At 48.5% G+C, this 18,921-nt stretch overlaps 1 protein-coding gene and 1 pseudogene across 2 annotated transcripts in view; both read right to left on the reverse strand.

The window, feature by feature from the left end:
- The window catches only part of PLK1 (polo like kinase 1), a 12,137-nt gene extending 6,685 nt beyond the window's left edge, over nucleotides 1–5,452 (reverse strand). For both annotated transcript variants that reach the window (XM_070413668.1, XM_070413667.1), the window contains exons 1-4: nucleotides 4,960–5,452; nucleotides 4,123–4,291; nucleotides 1,848–1,992; nucleotides 993–1,086 (exon numbers count right to left, since the gene is read on the reverse strand). In XM_070413668.1, coding sequence (XP_070269769.1) covers nucleotides 993–1,086; nucleotides 1,848–1,992; nucleotides 4,123–4,291; nucleotides 4,960–5,367 — 816 coding nt within the window. In that variant the 5' untranslated portion in view covers nucleotides 5,368–5,452. The remainder of the gene's footprint in view (nucleotides 1–992; nucleotides 1,087–1,847; nucleotides 1,993–4,122; nucleotides 4,292–4,959) is intronic.
- Nucleotides 5,453–8,857: 3,405 nt separating this feature from the next.
- Nucleotides 8,858–14,897, reverse strand: LOC139009382 (transcription elongation factor A protein-like 4; annotated as a pseudogene).
- Between the last annotated feature and the right edge of the window lie 4,024 nt (nucleotides 14,898–18,921).

Below are 18,921 nucleotides of genomic sequence, written 5' to 3' on the forward strand. Positions count from 1 at the left end.
TCTTGCATGATTCCAGCTCTCCCCACTAGACGAGCACTCGAGAACACAGGCTTTGGGGTCACAGAGACCTGGTGTAAGTCCCAGTTCTGCCCACAACACCAGCTGTGACGAGTATCTTCATCTATAACATGGGGACATGGTACCAAGCCTGGAGCCGCGGTGAGAAGGTTCTGTGGGCGATAACCTAGCACAGGTCAAATGCATAGTGACAGCCAGCATTAACTCCACACCCACTGTGTGCCAGCACATCCTGCTATCCACCCAGTTAACCTTCACAGAAACATGTGCCGGGGGAGACCTCTGTGACCACCATGCTCTTGCAGACGAGGAAACTGAGGCACAGAGAGGTTAAGTGCCTAAGAAAACACACTACGTGGTAGAGCCAGCACCCACACAGAGGCAGTCTAGCAGCTCGAGGACCCACACTCTGAACCATTCCATGCTGCGTCCGTCTGACAGTTAACTGACCCTTTAGGACACTCTGTCTTCATGGGGACAGGGCTCTTGGCTGCACACAAGGCAAGAACACTAAACAGGAAAGCGGTCATGTGCCAGGTGCATTTTCACACCACGGTGGACTCAGTGATCCACGACTGTGAGCACCTACTGTATGCAGGGCGCCGTGCGAGGTGCTGCAGAGGCAGCAGCTCCGGCTCAGACAGGGCCAGTGGCCTGGCCCTTCTGCATCAAGTCCACTGCCAAAGCTTATGCAGCACCTCTCCTTCTGCTTCCTACTTCCTTCCCATCTTTTTGGTATTTGTTTTTCCTCTGAAATCTACAAACTCCCTTCCCCTGGAAAAAATGCTTTTGTGCACAGATGTTCCGTTCTGTATGCAGTTTCAGACACGGACCCTCGAAGGCTCTGAGGCTAGCTGAGGTGTGGAATGGACCTCTCTCTGTGTCCCCAGCTTCTAGCTGGGCTCAGTAAATAGCTTTGGGGGCAAAGGGGTTACAAAACATAATCAAGTTCAACTCCAAGTGCTTTTAGTCACCTTGGGAATACTGTACTCATTCTTCTTGATCCGGAGGTAGGTCTCTTTTAGGCAAGATGTCTCAAAAGGTGGTTTGCCCACTAGCAAGGTATACCTGTAAGCACAAGGTGGAATTTGGCTCAGTTCTCAGCCCAAACAGATGCAGGAGGAATCAGCTCAGGGCCAGAGCGAAGGCCAGGCATCCTCTGGACACTCACTCTGTCCCTAAGGACAGTTTCCACACCCACGGAGCAGCCCAGAAACCAGAGAGGGCCCTCAGGAGATTAGAGGTGATGAGAACAGGATTCTTATGGGCCAGAGATTTTTCAGCAAAAGCCCGCAGTGTTCTAGGGTCCCAGAGGCAGCTCTGTGTTTAATAGTTCTGTATGTAAAGCCTGAAGTTTTCATTTGAAATAGCTCCACTGAAAAAAAGTATGAAGGCCATTGCCACAACTCAGTTCTGACTCCGGTCCCCAGGCCAACGAAGCCACACCTGAAAAGGCGCTCTCCTACCATTCAGCTCCGATGGCCTTGGCACACGTCCTCGCACCCAATGCTGCTTTCTAGATCAGTGGTTCTAAAACTTTTATGCGTGAGATCAGCCAGGGACTCGGTTAAAATCTGGACTCTGATTCAGGTTCTCCATTTTGAACAGGCTTCTAAGTGATGGTGTTGCTGGTCTATGGGCCACACTTTGAGCAGCAAGGGGCCCGGCTGCAGGAATCCTACAGCCTACACCAGTGTCAAGAGGAGATGGGGAATTAGGCTTTGTTTTGGGGTAGTCTGCCCTGGGAGCAGCCTTTTCATAGGCAGATCCGTTCACAGGTGGAATTTCCAAAAGAGCCCCTGCTGAGGCCAGGGGGTCCCCCAACTTACATAATGCACCCAATGGACCACACATCCACCTCGAAACTGTGCCCTTTCTTGCTCAGCACCTCAGGAGCTATGTAATTAGGAGTTCCGCACAGGGTCTTCTTCCTTTCCCCGTCATATTCGACCTTGGTTGCCAGTCCAAAATCCCCTGGGACAGAGGGAGGAAGGGGCGGTCCTCAGATGCTAGCCTCTGTCATCCGTCAACACAGACTACTGTCTTTATGGATCCTGTTGGACCCCCGAGAACCAGGGTCATCTGAGCCCTCAAGCTCTACTCCTCCCCAGGAATCCCCCCACCATGCTGGCCCAAGGAGGGGGCCTCTCAATGACCCTCCTAACCCCTCCTCTTAGAAAGGATGGCTAAGCTTCTAAAAGGGAGCTGACAGGGATAGAGAAACTAAGGGATCAAGCAAGTAAACTTCAAGACTGCTACTAGGCAAGCTTGTGAGGAGCAGGGAGGGATTGGGACTGTGGCAAACCAGAGGGAGTCTAAAGGGAACAGCTGCTTTTCAGCCCAGCAAAGAGCTGCCCTGAGGGAATGCTGCCTTGTAATGCTGGAGTTTTCAATTGTTTAAAAAGAGCTGCAGTGCTGGCCAGTGTGGCTCAGTTGGTTGGGCATCATCCTGAGCACCAAAAGGTTGCTGGTTTGATTCCCAGCCAGGGCACATGCCCCAGCTGCGGGCTGTCCTGGTAGGTGTGCAGGAAGCAGCCAATCGACGTCTCACATCGATGTTGATGCTTCCCTCTCTCTCCCCCTCTCCCTTACTCTCTAAAAATCAATTTAAAATCTTTAAAATAAATAAATGAAATAAAAGGAGTACTAAATCAAAACTTATATGTTCAGCCTCCCAATTTTAAAAATGGAAACATCTGCCGAAACCAGTTTGGCTCAGTGGATAGAGCATCCGCCTGCGGACTGAGGGGTCCCAGGTTCGATTCCGGTCAAGGGCATGTACCTGAGTTGCGGGCATTTCCCCAGTAGGAGATGTGCAGGAGGCAGCTGGTCGATGTTTCTCTCTCATCGATGTTTCTAACTCTCTATCTCTCTCCCTTCCTCTCTGTGGAAAATCAATAAAATATATTTTTAAAAAAATGGAAACATCACGCCAAAACCGGTTTGGCTCAGTGGATAGAGCGTCGGCCTGCGGACTGAAAGGTCCCGGGTTCGATTCCGGTCAAGGGCATGTACCTGGGTTGCGGGCACATCCCCGTGGGAGATGTGCAGGAGGCAGCTGGTCGATGTTTCTCTCCCATCGATGTTTCTAACTATCTATCTCTCTCCCTTCCTCTCTGTAAAAAATCAATAAAATATATTAAAAAAAAAAAAAAAAAAAAAAAAAAATGGAAACATCATTTAAATTCTTTTTTAAAAAAATATTGTCAGAAATAACAAGTGTTAGCGAGAAATGGAGAAAAGGGAATCCTCATACACTGTTGGTGGAAACATAACTTGATACAGCCACTATGGAAAACAGTTTGGAAGTTCCTCAAAAAATGAATAGAGCTACCATATGGCCCAGAAATCCTCTTCTGGGTATCCACCCCCAAATTTTGAAAGCACTTTTAAAAAAAAATATTTTTATTGATTTCAGAGAGGAAGGGAGGGAGGGGGAGAGATAAACATCAATGATTAGAGAGAATCATTGATCCGCTGTCTCCTGCATGACCATTACTGGGATGGAGCCCACAACCCAGGCATGTGTCCTGACCAGAAATCGAACCGTGACCTCCTGGTTCATAGGCCGACACAAACCACTGCACCACACAGGCGGGGGGGAAAAACCACTTATTTTTCCAAGAAATGGATGGAAACAATTTAAGTGTCCTTCAATGGATAACTGAAAGATGTTGTACATACATACAATGGAATACTACTCAGGCATAAAAAGGATGGAATACTGTCATCTGAGACCATATGGATAAATCCTGAGAGTCTCTTGGTAAGTAAAATAAGTTGGACAGAAAAGGACAAGAACCATGATTTCCCTCACACGTGGGATACAAAACAGAAAGCAACAAACAAGCAAAACAAACTCATAGACACAGACAACAGTATGGTGGTTACCAGAGGGACAGGAATGAAGAATAAGGGGGGCAGATATATGAAGGAGACTGGACTCTGGGCGGTGAGTACACTGCACTATACAGATGATGTACACGGAAACTTACAGGGGTGATCAACAGCTCAGCCTTCCCACCTTCTTCCTCCCTCCCCCACCTCCTTCCTCCTTCCCTGCTCCCAGGCGCCTCTTTATCCCCTGCAGGCCCAGCACCTCACCTATTTTCACCTCCAGGTCCTCGTTCAGGAAGAGGTTGCCTAGCTTGAGGTCCCGGTGAATGACCCGGTTTCGGTGCAGGTACTGGCAGCCAAGGACCACCTGCCGCAGATAGTAGCGAGCCTCGGGCTCTGTCAGTGCTTTCCTCCGTTTGTGCAGTTCCAGGAGAGACTGGGGGCGGGGGGAGAGGAAAGGGAGGAGGAGGAATGGGGGGTCGGTACTGAGGTCCAAAGGTGGAGGCGGTATCATTAGGTAAAGGCAGCCCCGGACACCCCCACCCCCACCATTTCTTTTCCAGAACAGCTAAGATCTGGGCTCTCCCGTAAACCTGGCCGCACCGTTCATAGCACCCCCTCTCCTACTAGCTCCTTCCCAAGCCCCTGACCTGGGACCCCTCTGTCAGCCCCACTCCCTAGTCTCAGAGTCCCCAGTCACCCCCTTCCCGGTCTTTTCGCAGCAGCAGATCCCTTTCCTGAACCTCCTCCTACCACCCTCTCCCAGACACCAGCCTAATCCGGAAGCTCCAGGGCAATGGCACCCATTCCCCCGGACTCCACCCTTAGCAACTCCGGAAGCCCTAGCGTCCATTACCAGGGCTCCCCCCACCCCCACCCCCGCAACACCCCGCGTCCAGGAGCCAACTTCTCTGGCAGCAACAAGACTCGGGCTCCATTTAACCGAAACCCCCTCCTCCAGTAGCTCCAAGCTCTGCCCAGGAGCTTTTCCACCGCCAGCTCGAGGTTCCCAGCGCCTCCTCCCCAGCGCCTCTCCTGCAGCTCCGGGTGCGGGCGCTCCACCCCGGCCCCGGGCAACTCCAGCCTCCCAACAGGGACACTCACTCTCCGGCGGCAGAGCTCCAACACCACGAACACGAAGTCGTTGTCCTCGAAGAAGCCGTGGAAGCCGACGACATGCTGGTGGGCGAGGCTGCGGTGAATGGATATCTCCATGGACATCTTCTCCTTCTGGTGCGGCTTGAGCAGCAGCGACTTGGGCACGATCTTGCCCGCGAACACCTCCTTAGTTTCCGCGTCCGAGATCTCGAAGCACTTGGCAAAGCCGCCCTTCCCCAGAAAGCGGCCCCGCAGATAGCGCCGCCGGCTGCGTGGGTCCACTAGGACCTCCGGGATCTCTTTCCCCGGCGGGGCGGCCGCTGGAGCCCCCGGAGCTGCAACGCCGGGCGCCCCGGCTCTCCCTGGGTCGGCCGGTGCCCGCGCCAGCTTCCCTGCAGCCGCCGCCGCACTCATGCTCCCGGACTCCCCGAGCCGATCTAGCAGGGTCTGGGCAGAGGCTGACACCGCTCGGCTCCTCCTCGAATTCAAACGCGGCGCCGGGAACGTTACAAAGGTCTACGCGCCGCTGATTGGCCGCGGGGATTTAAAATCCAAACCCGCCCGCCGCGCGGCACTCTGGGTGCGCTCGGCCCCGCAGCCGCCTTTAAACACACAGCCCGAGCGGCGGGGAAGGGGAGGGCACGAAAGGGTGTGTTGATTGACAGGGAGTCGGGGACGGTAGACACGTGGGATGCCTGGGCCATAACCGAGCAGGAGTTCTGGGTTTCTCCCTCTCCGAAGCCCGGGAAGTACCTCCTCCAGGAAGCTTTCCTTAAACCTTCCTCCACCCCCACCCGGTCTTCTAGAATATAAACTCCGAATAGAGACCCGAGAGAGAGCGTGGGAGAGCCTTAGAACCCGCCTCCCATGCCATCAGTTCTCTTCCGAGCCACCCCCAATAAACTAAAATCCAAGTAAAAACAGGATGCTTGCCATAAATTTGCATCTTCATGTCAAGGTCCCTACTCCTCTCCAAGTAACAGCTACTCAACCTACGGTCCAGGGAACCACCACCATTACCATCACCTGGGAGCTTGTTAGGCAACTTCAGGGCCGCTGCAGACCTCCTGAGTACAATCTGCCCAGGTGATTCCTACACATACTTAAGTTTGAGAAGCTCCATACCAGAGCCCCCCAGTGCACAAGCACGTGTGGCTTGCTCACTGCTGTACTTCCCAGTGCCTAAAAGAGTAGACCCTCAGCGTTCAGTCAGAGGGAGAGAGGGCTGGTTGGCAGACTGCCTGGCAAACTGACAGGCCAATGCCAAATCTGGCCCGCAGGTGTTTTGTTTGGCCCCACTCTTTATTTTTTTTAGCCCCCCATTTGGATTTATTTAAAGCACTTAAAAATCAAGAGAGCGCTCACAAAATTCAGATCCATGGCTTTTCCTGAAAAACAAAAACAAAACTAGCAGCTCTGGCAACTCTATGCCTGCACATCTTCCCATTTTGCCAAAGTTTCCAGCTCCCCACCTGCCACCTTTGACCATTTGCCTATCTGGCTACTGTAGATACCTGAATGGCAACCCTGGGGTGGCAAAAGAGCCAAGTTAGAAGCCCTTTCTCTGTGCCCTGTCACCCTTCTGTGTCTCTGATAGAGCCCAGCAAAAATCAACCACATTGTAAGTACTCTTCACCTGCCTCCCAAAAAACTGCTTTCCTACCCCATGTCCCGAGCTCCCAGTGCAATGCCTGTAAAAGGGAGGCAAATGTTTGCTAATAAAAGGGAGTGGTTTGTTTTTTAAATTAAGTCTCTTTTTTTTATCTCTGTGGTGTATAGTCTTCTATTTCCTTTTTATTGAAGTTAACTCTACATACAGAAAAAGTATACATATCATAATTATACAGCTCAGTGAATTTTCACAAATTAAACACTCCATGTAAACAGCACCCAGACTGAGAGAACGCTACCAATACCTCAGATGGCCCCCTTGTGTCTTTTGTAGGGGGTCCCCAAGACCACCCCCCAGTTCAATGATTCACTAGGAAACTCACTCAGAATATAGCCCTACTTATGGCCAAATATGATGTATTACAGAGAAAGGCTGTGAAGCAGAACCAACCGGGGGGAAGGGCGCACAGGCAAAGTGGGAAGGAAACCAGGCGCAAGCTTCCCAGAGTCCTCTCCCAGGGAAGTGGCACAGGACACACTGAGTTCCTCCAGCAGTGCGCTGTGACCACACCAGCAGAATGGGAGCTGGTTAGGGACTCAGGGCCAGGACTTTCCCTGGGGCGGACTGCATAGGCACCCTCCGCCTAGCAGACTCCAAATTCCAGATTCCCACAGGAAAAGCAGATATTCCGCAAAAGCACATCGTTTGTACACACAGTTTGGGCACAGGGAGTCACGCATCATTTAGTGAATGATGAGAAGCCTCCTCAAGTCCAAGTTCCCAGTCACCAGTCAAGGGCCAACCTTGCCAACAGGCCTTTGCGAGGCGAGCAGTCTCAGACTGCTCTATTAATTCATTTCTACATAGTTGATCCTTGGCCCTGGGTCAAGGCTTCTTTGCAGCGAAGTTATTATCTGTAGAACCCACACAGGGGAGACCAATCTGCAGGACCGAACTCTGCTATTCCTATTAGGGGGTCCTGGATTTAGCCATTAAAATAACTCCCAGTAACCAGAAAAGTCTATCTTAGAAAGCCAGATGGCCTCCTCCTTAGTTCCTGTCTGGCACGTTTTTACCTGGCCCAAGGCATCAACTCAGGTACAGCACAGCTGTGGCCTGTAAGTTCAAGCTCACCTGAAGCCTCCAGGGCCGAGCCAGTGCGGTGATGGGCACAAAGCACAACCCCAGAGGGGCCATGTGGCCCCATGAAAGTGAGTTTATGATGTTAGGGTACACCAAGAAGGACAGACATTAATCAGGCAGAAGTTAATAGCGCCCCGTGTAGGCAGCTCCTACCATGGGACCTCCTGACCTAGAGTTCCCAGGCCAGGATAAAAAATTCGTCCAGCCCAGCCAGTGTGGCTCAGTGGTTGAGAATCGACCCATAAACCAAGAGGTCATGCGCTCTGACTGTGGGCTTGATCCCCATTAGGGGAAGTGCATGAGGCAGCTGATTGGTGTTTCTCTCTCTTCAATGTTTCTATTTCTCTTCCTATCCCTTCTTCTCTCTTTAAAATCAATTAAAAACATATTAAAAATTAAAAATTTTTTGTTCAGTTCTTGGTTTTCCAGGGATTGCCTGAAGGCTGCCTGGAAGGAGTCCGTTCCCGTGTTTCATGTCCATGGTACCAGTTTATCCACCTCAGGAGTGTGGACAGCACTTGAAGGTGTTCTGATGGGAGAGCGCAGGAGCCTCCTCTGTGGTCACAGTCAGTGCTGCCAGGTGTAGCCACAGACCCAGCAGTCTGAACTCAGAGCCCGCTCAGGGCATGGCAGGAAGCACTGGAAAGCTCCCAGGGAGACAGAAAGCTTCCAGTAATAGTTCTGACAAACAGAGATCAGAATGCTCTTCCCATCCCCAAGGCTCCCCGGGTGCTAGGTTTCTGCTTTTTCTCCACTATTACAAAATCAGCAGGCCACACCAATCAGCAATCCTAACTTTACATATATCCTTTTCTTTAAAAAATATTTTTATTTATTTCAGAGAGGAAGGGAGAGGGAGAGAGAGATAGAAATATCAACGATGAGAGAGAATATTGATCGGTTGCCTCCTGCATGCGCCCTGACCTGAAATCAAACCGTGACCTATAGATTCATAGGTCGATGCTCAACCATTGAGCCAGGCTGGCCGGGCTCTTTTCTTTTTTTGATGCTTTTTCAAACTGTTTTCTTTTTAACTTTACAATGCACCATAGACATTATTCCATGCAACAGATGAAAATGTGCTACTGAAACATAGAGGGCTGCAGCTGAATAGCAAGAATGACACCTAGAGCAAAGTCTAAGCATAAGGTTAAAGCCCTGTGCTTAGCGAATGCCTGACAGGGGACTACACGAGAGGAATGTCTTCAAAGCTCCTTTGTGGGGCCTTACAGCCACCCCTGAGTTCCCTTGGGTGGAAGGGGTCCTGTAAACTTTTTTGTATTCACATAACCTCCTCCCCTCACCCCCCGCCCCAATTTCTGTCTGGTTTTCTTCACCTCATCCTCTACCCCAGGGGTCCTCAAACTTTTTAAACAGGGGGCCAGTTCACTGTCCCTCAGATCGTTGGACTATGGTTTAAAAAAAAACTATGAACAAATTCCTATGCACACAGCGGCCGCAAAAACACCCGGCGGGCCAGATAAATGTTTTCAGCGGGCCACACGTGGCCCGCGGGTCGTAGTTTGAGGACCCCTGCTCTACCCTAAGCAAACCCTCAAATTCTCTTAGCTCCTCAGGGCTCAAATGCATGTCCATGTATGGCCTCTTTGTATTCCCTGAGGTACTGAGCCAGCCTCTTGTTCCTTTTCCTTTTGGCTTTTCTCGGTACATCATCCCCAGTTGAGTGCTTTCCTGCAGCCCTTGGTTCAATGGCTGGTTCTCCTTTTGGTTTTCCCTGACTGGCTCTCCCTAGCTCTCCCTGGCTCCTCCTGGCTCTCACTTCTCCTCTAGTACTTCCTCCTGTCTTATCTCTCCCTTGTTCTTCTCTTTCCCTCATTGCCTAACTTTTCCTTGTCTTCCCGCATATGAGCTCCTTCTGGCTTTGCAGCACTGAGGTGCTCTTCGTTGTCCAGCTCCCCTTGATTCTCAGGCATCCCTTCACTTTCACTGCAGAGCTTTTTCCTGTTGAGATGTCCCCTCCTTTTCCTGTCCTGTGGGAATTCTGGAGAGGCTCCTTCTTTGCTAGCGCAGCCATGTGCTGAGAACAAAGACACACAGACCTTTCCCCCCCATGCCCATTCCTTCTCACTCACTCGTGTTCCTCGGACAGCAACGAGGCCTTCACGAGGCCTTCGCACTGACCTGAAAGAACCTGAGCAACCATTCAGAGTTCTCAGCTCAGGGTCTGACCACAACCAAGGAGCTACATTTGTTCAATCACCTCTTATTCTCAACCAGTCCTGGAAGGATTGTACAAAAGAGGCATAAAAGCATTTAGCCAGAAAGACATGTTCAGGAGTTGGTCAGGCTATGTGAAGGCTGAGCTGTCTTCCCCAGATTCCTATGCTGAGCCCTGACCCCCACCACCTTGGAACATGACCTTAAAGAGGTGATCAAGGTAAAATGGGGGCATTCGGGTGGGCCCTAATCCAATATGACAGGTGTCCTTATGACAGGAGATTAGGACATAGGCAACACAGAGAGTGGTGACCATGTGAAAATACAGCAAGAAGGTGGCCATCTGCAAGCCGAGTAGAGAGGCCTCAGGAGAAACCAACCCTGCCAACAGCTTGATCTTGGACTTCTAACTTCCTGAGCTGTGAGGAAGTAAATCTCTGTTGTTTAAGCCACCCTCTCTGTGCTATTTAATGGCAGCCCTTGCAGAGTTTCATCAGAGGATGAAACTCTGAATTTTCAAAAATTTCAAAATAGGTCTACATAACCTCCTACCCTTTATCCACAGAGTAGCCTAGGAAAGATCAATCCCTTTCTAAGACAGCTATGTATGAATAATCACCCTGCCTTCCTAAGGTGTCTGTGCCGGGGGAAGGGGGAAGGCAGAGTCAGGCTATCAACCCATTGTGGCAAGTTGCAGCAATCCAGAAAGCTGAACAGTGCAATAACCCCAAAGGAGGCCCAGAGGCTGATCTGCCAAAAGCAGACAGAGGGGTCACAGTCCCTGTAATATGTCCTCTAACTGGCAGCTTTCGGCCAGGATCACAAGTTAGGATGCAATTAGCCACTGGTCAGAGATAAAGAGCTGATCAGCAGCTTGATTTTAGATGATCCCATCAGAGATCAGGCCCTTTTCTATGGCATTTGTATGTGACCCAAATGGCCCAGCCAGCATCTGCAACACACGTTTTCATAATTCAGAGCTCCATAGAGGGGATCCTGAGTCTCCAGTGGTCCCAAGGCCTAAGTCCTGCTCACAGAGCCTGTGTCTGCTTTCAGTCCAGCACAGCTCCCGCTGAGGCTGAAAAGGCACAAGCAGCCAGTCTGAGTTTTCAGCTTCTTGTCAGGTGCCAGCAATCAGGATCAGTGAATTTGGGATTCCGAATGAGCCAGCTGCTTTTCTTCAACAGCAGCAAAGGTATGCTGCAGTGCCAGATAGTCCAAATCCAAGTGACAAGCACAGCTTCTTTCTTATCTTTTTAAAAAAATATATGCTTTTTATTGATTTTAGAGAGAGAGGAAGGGATTGATGGGAGAGAAACACATCTATTGGTTGCCTCCTTCACGCCCCCTACTGGGGATCGAGCCTACAACCAGGCATGTGCCCTGACTGGGAATTGAACTGGTAACCTCTTGGTTCATGGGTCCATGCCCAACCACTGAGCCAAACCAGCTGGGCACTTCCTTTTTATCTTGTCCATCTTAGAGTTCAAACTGACCCACTCAAAATTATGCACATCAAACTGGGCAGTCATCAGCCAATCTGGGCCAGACATTTGATTTCAGCAAGGGCTAATTATCAATTTAACTACGTTTTCAGTTTCCAGATGTGCATTTCCACCCAGAGATTGCCTCTCTGTTCCTGTTGTCTCCCGCTTTCCAGAGGTGCCAACAGACCAAGTCATAGCAACAATCATCAGTAATGGAGCTTTGTTCTGGTTTCAATACCCAAAGAATTTAAATTCTAACTCGCTGCTGGCAAAAAGCAAGAACGTTGTATACCACCACCACCTTCTTAATTTAATTGCAACTTTCTTTGATTGGGATGACTCCTCTAGCATTTATGAAATTATAAGCTTATAACATTTTAAATCAACTTGGTCATATATCAAGATACAACAGCGACAAAAATACAAAGCCATGTTTTAAAACTTTTTCCCTTTTTTCTCATTGCAAATTTACTCAAACACCTAGCAGAAAATTCAGCATTTTACAGGGCTTCCATTTGAGGCCTGCAACATTAACTCCTTTCTGCACAGACCCTGTCCAGTAACAAACCCCAAGGGTAGCTATCCACTCTCCTAAGGTCAGAGTTTTTGTTTTGTTTTTTTAAAATATTTTTTTAATTGAATTCAGAGAGGAAAGGAGAGATAGAAACATCAATGATGAGAATCATTGATCAGCTGCCTCCTACACACCCCATACTGGGGATCAAGCCTGATCCTGCGCATGTGCCCTGACCTCCTGGTTCATAGGTTGAAGCTCAACCACTGAGCAACACTGCCCGGGCAGGTCAGAGCTTTAAGCAATGTACTCAACCAATAAAAAATATGTTAGAATGTTTTTCATTCATACATTTAAAGGCCACTGAACACCCACTGCATGCCTGTTTTATTTGTTCTATTTAGAAACACTAAAAAAATAATGAAACATTGAAGAAACTTCCTTTAATTCCTTTTCATTCTTTAACAGCTGTTTTCATTTCCCTTTAATCCCTGTCAACATGGAGTTTCAATTTCATATAGGTGTAGTGATGCCCTGTTAATACAATCTATCTGCATAATGTCAGTAAAAATACTGTAACAGTGAGCCCTTACTGAGCACCTACTATATGCCACTCATGGGGCTAGAAGCTTTACAGAAGTGATCTTGTTCAACCTTCACCAAGACCCCAGGAGAGAAGCATTATTATACCCATTTGAAGATGAGGAAAGGAGCACTTCTGGATTAAGTTACTCACCCAGGATCACACAGACACCAGGTGACAGAGCCTGAATTCCAACCTGACCCTGCTGACTCCAAAGCACACCTGCTGTCCACTGGTTCTCTGCACACTGCCTCCTTGGGCCTTGTCTGACAAGCGCCAAACCCCAGACTCATTTGTTCACTCGCTCATTCCTTCCCTCAAAAAACAATGACATATTACTTAAACTAATGGACTGCCCAGCCGGCACTGAGCGTAGACCTAGGAACCAGGAGGTCTCTATGCAATTCCCAGTCAGGGCACATGCCAGGGTTGCAGCCTCAATCCCCACTGTGGGGTGTGCAGGAGGCAGCCGATCAATGATTCTCTCTCATCATTGATGTTTCTCTCTCTCTCTCCTTCTCCCTTCCTCTCTGAAATCAATAAAAATATATTTTTAAAAAATAAAATAAATAAACTCATGGACTAAAGAACCCTAGGTTCAAATGCCAGCCCCTCCCTAGCTGTGTGACCTTTCTGTGCCTCAATGCCCATGTCTATACAATGGAGATAACGATGGTGCCTATCTCCTAGGATTCTGTCTAGATGACCTGCCTATCTCCCAGGCTCTCGTGAAGAGGTTCTGTGAGTACAGCCCGTAAACAGCACCAGGCACCCGTCGTGTCCTTGTTACTGAAGTAAACAAACTCATGCCTGCTCCCAGGGTGCTCGGGCTCTCTAGCAGAGCTTTCTGTTCCCAGGCTCTCCTTTCCTTGTTCTCCCCCTCGGCTCTGGCCTTACTACTCCCTTGGGCTCTTGCGGCTCCCTAGGAAATCAGAGAGTAGCCAGAAGACCCCAAAGGTTGAGATACATGCAGCTGAAAGGGAACAAGTTGGTGGGGCCAAGAAGAACCACAGGCTAATATCTAGACCCAAGAACTGAAAGGCAGAATGTGGACTCTACCCGTTTCTTTTCTTGGATGATTTCATGTGCATGAACCATGTGCCTGATGTACAATGGACTTACAGACACAGAACAAGCTATTTCATCTCTCTGGGGAAACAGGATGTCCTGTGCTAACTCTTCTCCCTTCAGGGTCCACATCAGAGTGCATAATAAAAGCAGCTGGGGCCAACCCACCAAGGAAAACAAAGGATTAACTGACTGGACGGCAAGTGTAGTCCTCAGCGCCAAGTGGGCCTTTGGAGGCCCAGCGCATAGGAGAAGTTGCATAAAACATGGATTTTGCAGAAGGGTAAGACTTGGCTTTAATTCCAACTCAGCCATTGATTAGCTGTGTGACCCAGGGGAAATTTACTTAACTTTTCTATCAGTTTCCTCCTCTGTATAATGAGTTGTAAAAATTCATACTTTTTTGACAGCTGGGAGGATTCAATGTTTTCAAATACATGCTTGGCACCCCACAGATGCAAAGCAAGGAAGGGCGATTCCTTTCCCCCATCTCTTCATTGTGGCAGACTAATTATAAAGGAAAGTTATTCTTAATTTCAAAATTTTAAAAATGAGTGCTATACCTATACTATAAGGGGTTTCACTCAAGGGGTGTCCTAATAATTGTAGTTAAAACTACCATATATTGCCCTAGCCTGTTCAGCTCAGTGGATAGAGCATCGGCCCAAGGACTGAAGGGTCCCAGGTTTGATTCGGTCAAGAGCACATACCTTGGTTGCAGGCTCAATCCCCAGCCCCAGTTGGGGCACGTGCAGGAGGCCTCTAATCAATACTAGTATGTCTCTCTGCCTGGCCATTGTGGCTCAGGGGTTGAGTATCGACCTATGAACCAGGAGGTCATGGTTCGATTCCCAGTCAGGGTACATGCCTGGGTTGAAGGCTCAATCCCCAGTAGGGGGCGTGCAGGAGGCAGCCAATCAATGATTCTCTCTCATCCTGGATGTTTCTATCTCTCTCCCTCTCCCTTCCTCTTTGAAATAAAATTATATATATATATATATATATGTATATATATATATGTCTCTTTCACATGGATGTTTCTCTCTCCTTCCCTCTCTAAAAATCAATGGAAAAATATCCTCAGGTGATACAACAAAACAAAAAACTACCATTTACTGAGTGCTTACCCTGAGTCAATATCCTGCTTTACATATATGAGTGCATTTAAATCCTCATCACAACCCTTATACAGCTTCCCTATTTTATAAATGAGAAATCTGAAATCTGAGGTTGCTCAAGAGAGACAACTTGCCCAAAAGCGAAGGACTGGGATTTAATCTGCCACCTCCAACACCCATGTTCTTAACCACTGTGATGACCCTCAAGAAAGGACCCTCAGGCCTCCATCACAGACCTCTAGTTTGTTTCCTTGGCTCCCCCCCCAACCCCCACCCCCACACTAAGCTGTAAGATCCTATGGGAAGGGCCTGGCTCCATCTTATTCTCCACTGTATCCCCAGGACCTAGGGCAGTGCCTGGAAGTCAGCAGTGGCTCAGTAATAAATGAGTGATGAAGCATGATGTTGGGCCCATCTTCCTTGCTCTAAAGGGCAGCAAGTGTATGTTCTACAAAAGCACCTCCGTCCCTGGGGGCTCGATAAGTGCTTCAGTCATCAGGGACTTATGGGAGCTGCTCCAAGCTGGCAGCACATTTTGCTAACACCTGTTTTGAAATAACCAGGCATCTGGACACATTGTCCCAACACTGCCAGTGCCATTTCAGGGAACTTGCAGCTCCACAGAAGCTATCCCAGATCAGCCAGCTAGATCTGACCACCCATGGCAACCATCCAGGTCTGTGAGATGCCAATCTGTCCTGGAGATTACCTGAGGGCGAGTCAGAACACGGCTGGGGCTCCGTGTTCTGGATACCTATGGGCTCTCACCAGCCAGATCAAGATGCGAAGAAAGGCCTCCCTAACCAACAAGATCTCTCCTTTATGCAAAGAAACTCCCAAGGATGTGTTAAATAGGAACAATGTTTGTCTGATTAATTTCAAGTCTGCCATTACTGAAATGGGTCGGAATGACTAAAAAAGGAACCGTGGCCTCAGGCTCTGAGTGAATTGGCTCATGCAGAAGTGATTAATTCAGAAGCCACAACAGATCCCAACCAACCACAAGGGCCCCGTACAGCAATGTGGAACAGAATCTGTCAACAGAAGGCTCACAAGTCAACCAGTCAACCTTGTTCCCTGCACCAGGGGTCCTGCAATGTGACTTATCTGGCTTAGGGGGAAGCTAGTGAGAAGGATTCACATCCCAGTAATTACCCCATTAAGTATGTGTTGGATGTTGCTACCTCAGGAGCTCATGGCTAGTGTGGACTCAGACAATAATAACACAGGTATATAGCTAGAATTCTGCCTAGACCTTGACAAGGACCCCGCCATAGGTACTACAGGTCCATAAAGAAGCAGTTCCAAGCACAGGAGCATCCTCCAAAAGACTCTTCATTGAATATTCTACTTTGGACAAGCTACATCCTCTCTGTGCCCCCTAATCTAGGCCCAGGCACCACTCAGTAGGTACTCCTAACCCCCAAGACCAAGAGTGCTGAGATTGGGCAGGGGTAAGGGTAGGCAGGGAGAAAGAGAAAAGTGAAGACATCCAGAGAAAAGGAAAAGGCTTGACCTGGACATCTGATGGTTTTTCCTGTTTGGCACCCATTCTTCCCTCTTCTGGTAATATCACCCCCCCCCCCCCAATACCACTACCTGCCCCCAACTCTCAGTCCACATGGGTATGTGCCCCAGGCCTATCCGATCAGTGTATTCTATCTTCCTGGCCACAATGATTCCTTGAGGCTGGATACCTCCCTGTTTTGGACCAATGACAGCCAGGTCCAAGGGTTTTGTCAGGGAAGAGGAGCTCTTTCTACCAACAACGAGCTATGGGGTCACTGATGAAGCCTGAGGAGGAAGTCAATTCAAAGGAAAGCAGCATAGAGAGCTGAAGAGAGACAGGTCCCTGACGATACTGTTGTGAGTTCTAGGATCCAGCCTGACACCCAATCTAATCCTGATCTTATAAGCTAATGAGCCATTAATTCCCCCTGCCCTAAGCCAACTGCAAAGAGTCCCAACCAAGGGCTCTCCCATCTGCCCGCTCAACTGGGAGATTGAGAAGACAAAGATACTTTCTTCTCTCAGATGGTAAAGGTAATTGTTTGATGACAGGTTGTCCCTGGGGGAGAGCCTCCATGGAGACAGAGTGCAGCTGGCCTTTCCCAGTCCACACACTTACAACCATCAACACACTTTCAAACAGTACCAGTCCATGCAGACTGGTTTTGCTGTAGTTGGTGTTTTGGTCTTCTCAGCACCTTGTTTTCTTAGTGGGCTATGCTATTTCTCCACCATGAAGGGATGAAGGAAAGGTCATGACCCACATCAGATTTATTATAGTGCTGTACACCCTTAGCCACAGTGAGTGATCAAAGAGGGCATGGGACTCACAATAAACCACTGAGAATCTTTCTCTTGGATTTTCCAAATTAGAACTGGAGGGAAGAAACCTTTATTTCAAAGTCATCAAGCTGGGAGGATGTCAATCTGGAGATGTCAGCTGCCACCTGCCCCAATGCATAGAGAAAGCCCACTTGCAGTCGGAGAAAAGGAAGCCAAGAACAGCCTGGGAGAGCTTGCTTTCTGTCTCCCAGTGTCCTCAGTGTTTGCTGCCCAGCTAGAGACTAAATTTACAATTGCCCTTATTGCTAAATGTTGTCATGTGACAAGATAGTAGGAACTTGGGGGCCTGGTGACATGGTAGAGCCCAGCCACCTACCAACCCTGGATCACCTGCCTATCCCTGCACTCTTAGGTGAGAGAGAAATGACCTTTTAGCTTGTTTGAGCCACTGTATTTTGATGATTTCTGTTATAGCAGCCTAGTCTGTACCTTTATTAATGTGAAGATGAAAAAGATATAAAAACAAACGGTCCTGATGGGGCTTAAATCTCAGAATACCATTGTCCCTTCAATAATGATGTTATTACTTCCGAGTGCCAGGAACTCTTATTATTGACATATAATACCTCATTTCATCTGCACCAACCCTGTGGGGTGCCACTGGGATTCCCATTGTACAGCTCAGGACACAGAGACTGAGTAACTCCCCCAAGGCTCATATCCCATTGCCTCCCAAGCAGGTTTTTTCCATGATTTGTTGTGTAAGCCAATAAAATCCCTTTTTTTGCTTAAACTGGCTCAAGCTAGATTTGTCACATGTAACAAAGTGGTTCCAATTGGATTTTTATTTCAGTTAGTTGTACATTCCTAGGGAGTGCCAACCGTATGGTACAGAATTTTCAGACACTATTAATGAGTGAAAGCAAGATAATTCTCGTAAGACACCTGCTCGCATTTAACTACTCAGACCACAGGTGTAGCTACAAGACAGCAGGGCACAATGCAAGGAGACTATCTTCTCAGAGGAGACACTAGGCTCCTTGCCTGTGGCAGACATCGTTAGACGGTTCACCCCAAACCCATTCCCAATCCCCCTTCTCTTGCCTGCCTAAAAAACCAAAACACTGGTTTTCTCAGCTTTCTGTACAGCCAGATGGCACATCTGGGGCAATGAAAGGTGTAACTGGGAAGGATTCCAGCACAGTAACTAGAAGTACGGACTATAGAGACAGAATGCCCAGGTTCACTGTCGCATGAGCTGCATAGATCTGGGCACTGGACTTAACCTCTGTTCCTTGGGGAGAAAAAGTGCACCGACCTCATGGTGGCTGTGGAGATGAGAGGAATTAACAAATGCAAAGAACTCAGTAGAGTACCTGGTATGTGGTAAACACTCTGTGTTAGCAATTGCTATTTTAATCACTAGTACATGCCAATATGGAGCAATTTCTAAAGTAGGTTGTTGATTCAAGCAGTGAGGTGCAGAACAGCACAGCTCACATGTGATCGCATTTGTATGATCATGGAGGGGCCTGTGTGTGCACACATAGACACCTGCTTGTGCAGATACAGGCTGCCTCTGCCAGGAGAGACCAGAACCTGCCCAGAGTGGTGGCCTCTGGGATTCTGGAATGAGAAGACCTACTTCATTACATGGCCCTTCTTTTCTAACTGGACTGGACTTCTGGAATCATATACTTAAGTTAAAGATTTTTAAATTGTTTTTGTTTTAAAAAACTCAACCTCCTTCCCACTTTCTCTTAGTTTGCATTGTTCCCCAACAAAATGGAAGTCAAAAAATTATGGCAATTATATTTCAATAAAGCTGGAAAAAATTACATAAGAAAATGGACAGTTAGTTGCATAAAGTGGTAAACTAGTCAAACACAGGTGGGATGGAAATCTGTTGGACATGCCCTGGAAGATTTCTCTAGTGAGCAACAGGTTATATTCTGCCAACTCTAAGTACCTTT

Source organism: Myotis yumanensis, unplaced genomic scaffold (genome assembly GCF_028538775.1).
Source record: "Myotis yumanensis isolate MYYU_CA2020_CCGP unplaced genomic scaffold, mMyoYum1.0.hap1 SCAF_4, whole genome shotgun sequence".
Taxonomy (NCBI): Eukaryota; Metazoa; Chordata; class Mammalia; order Chiroptera; family Vespertilionidae; genus Myotis; species Myotis yumanensis.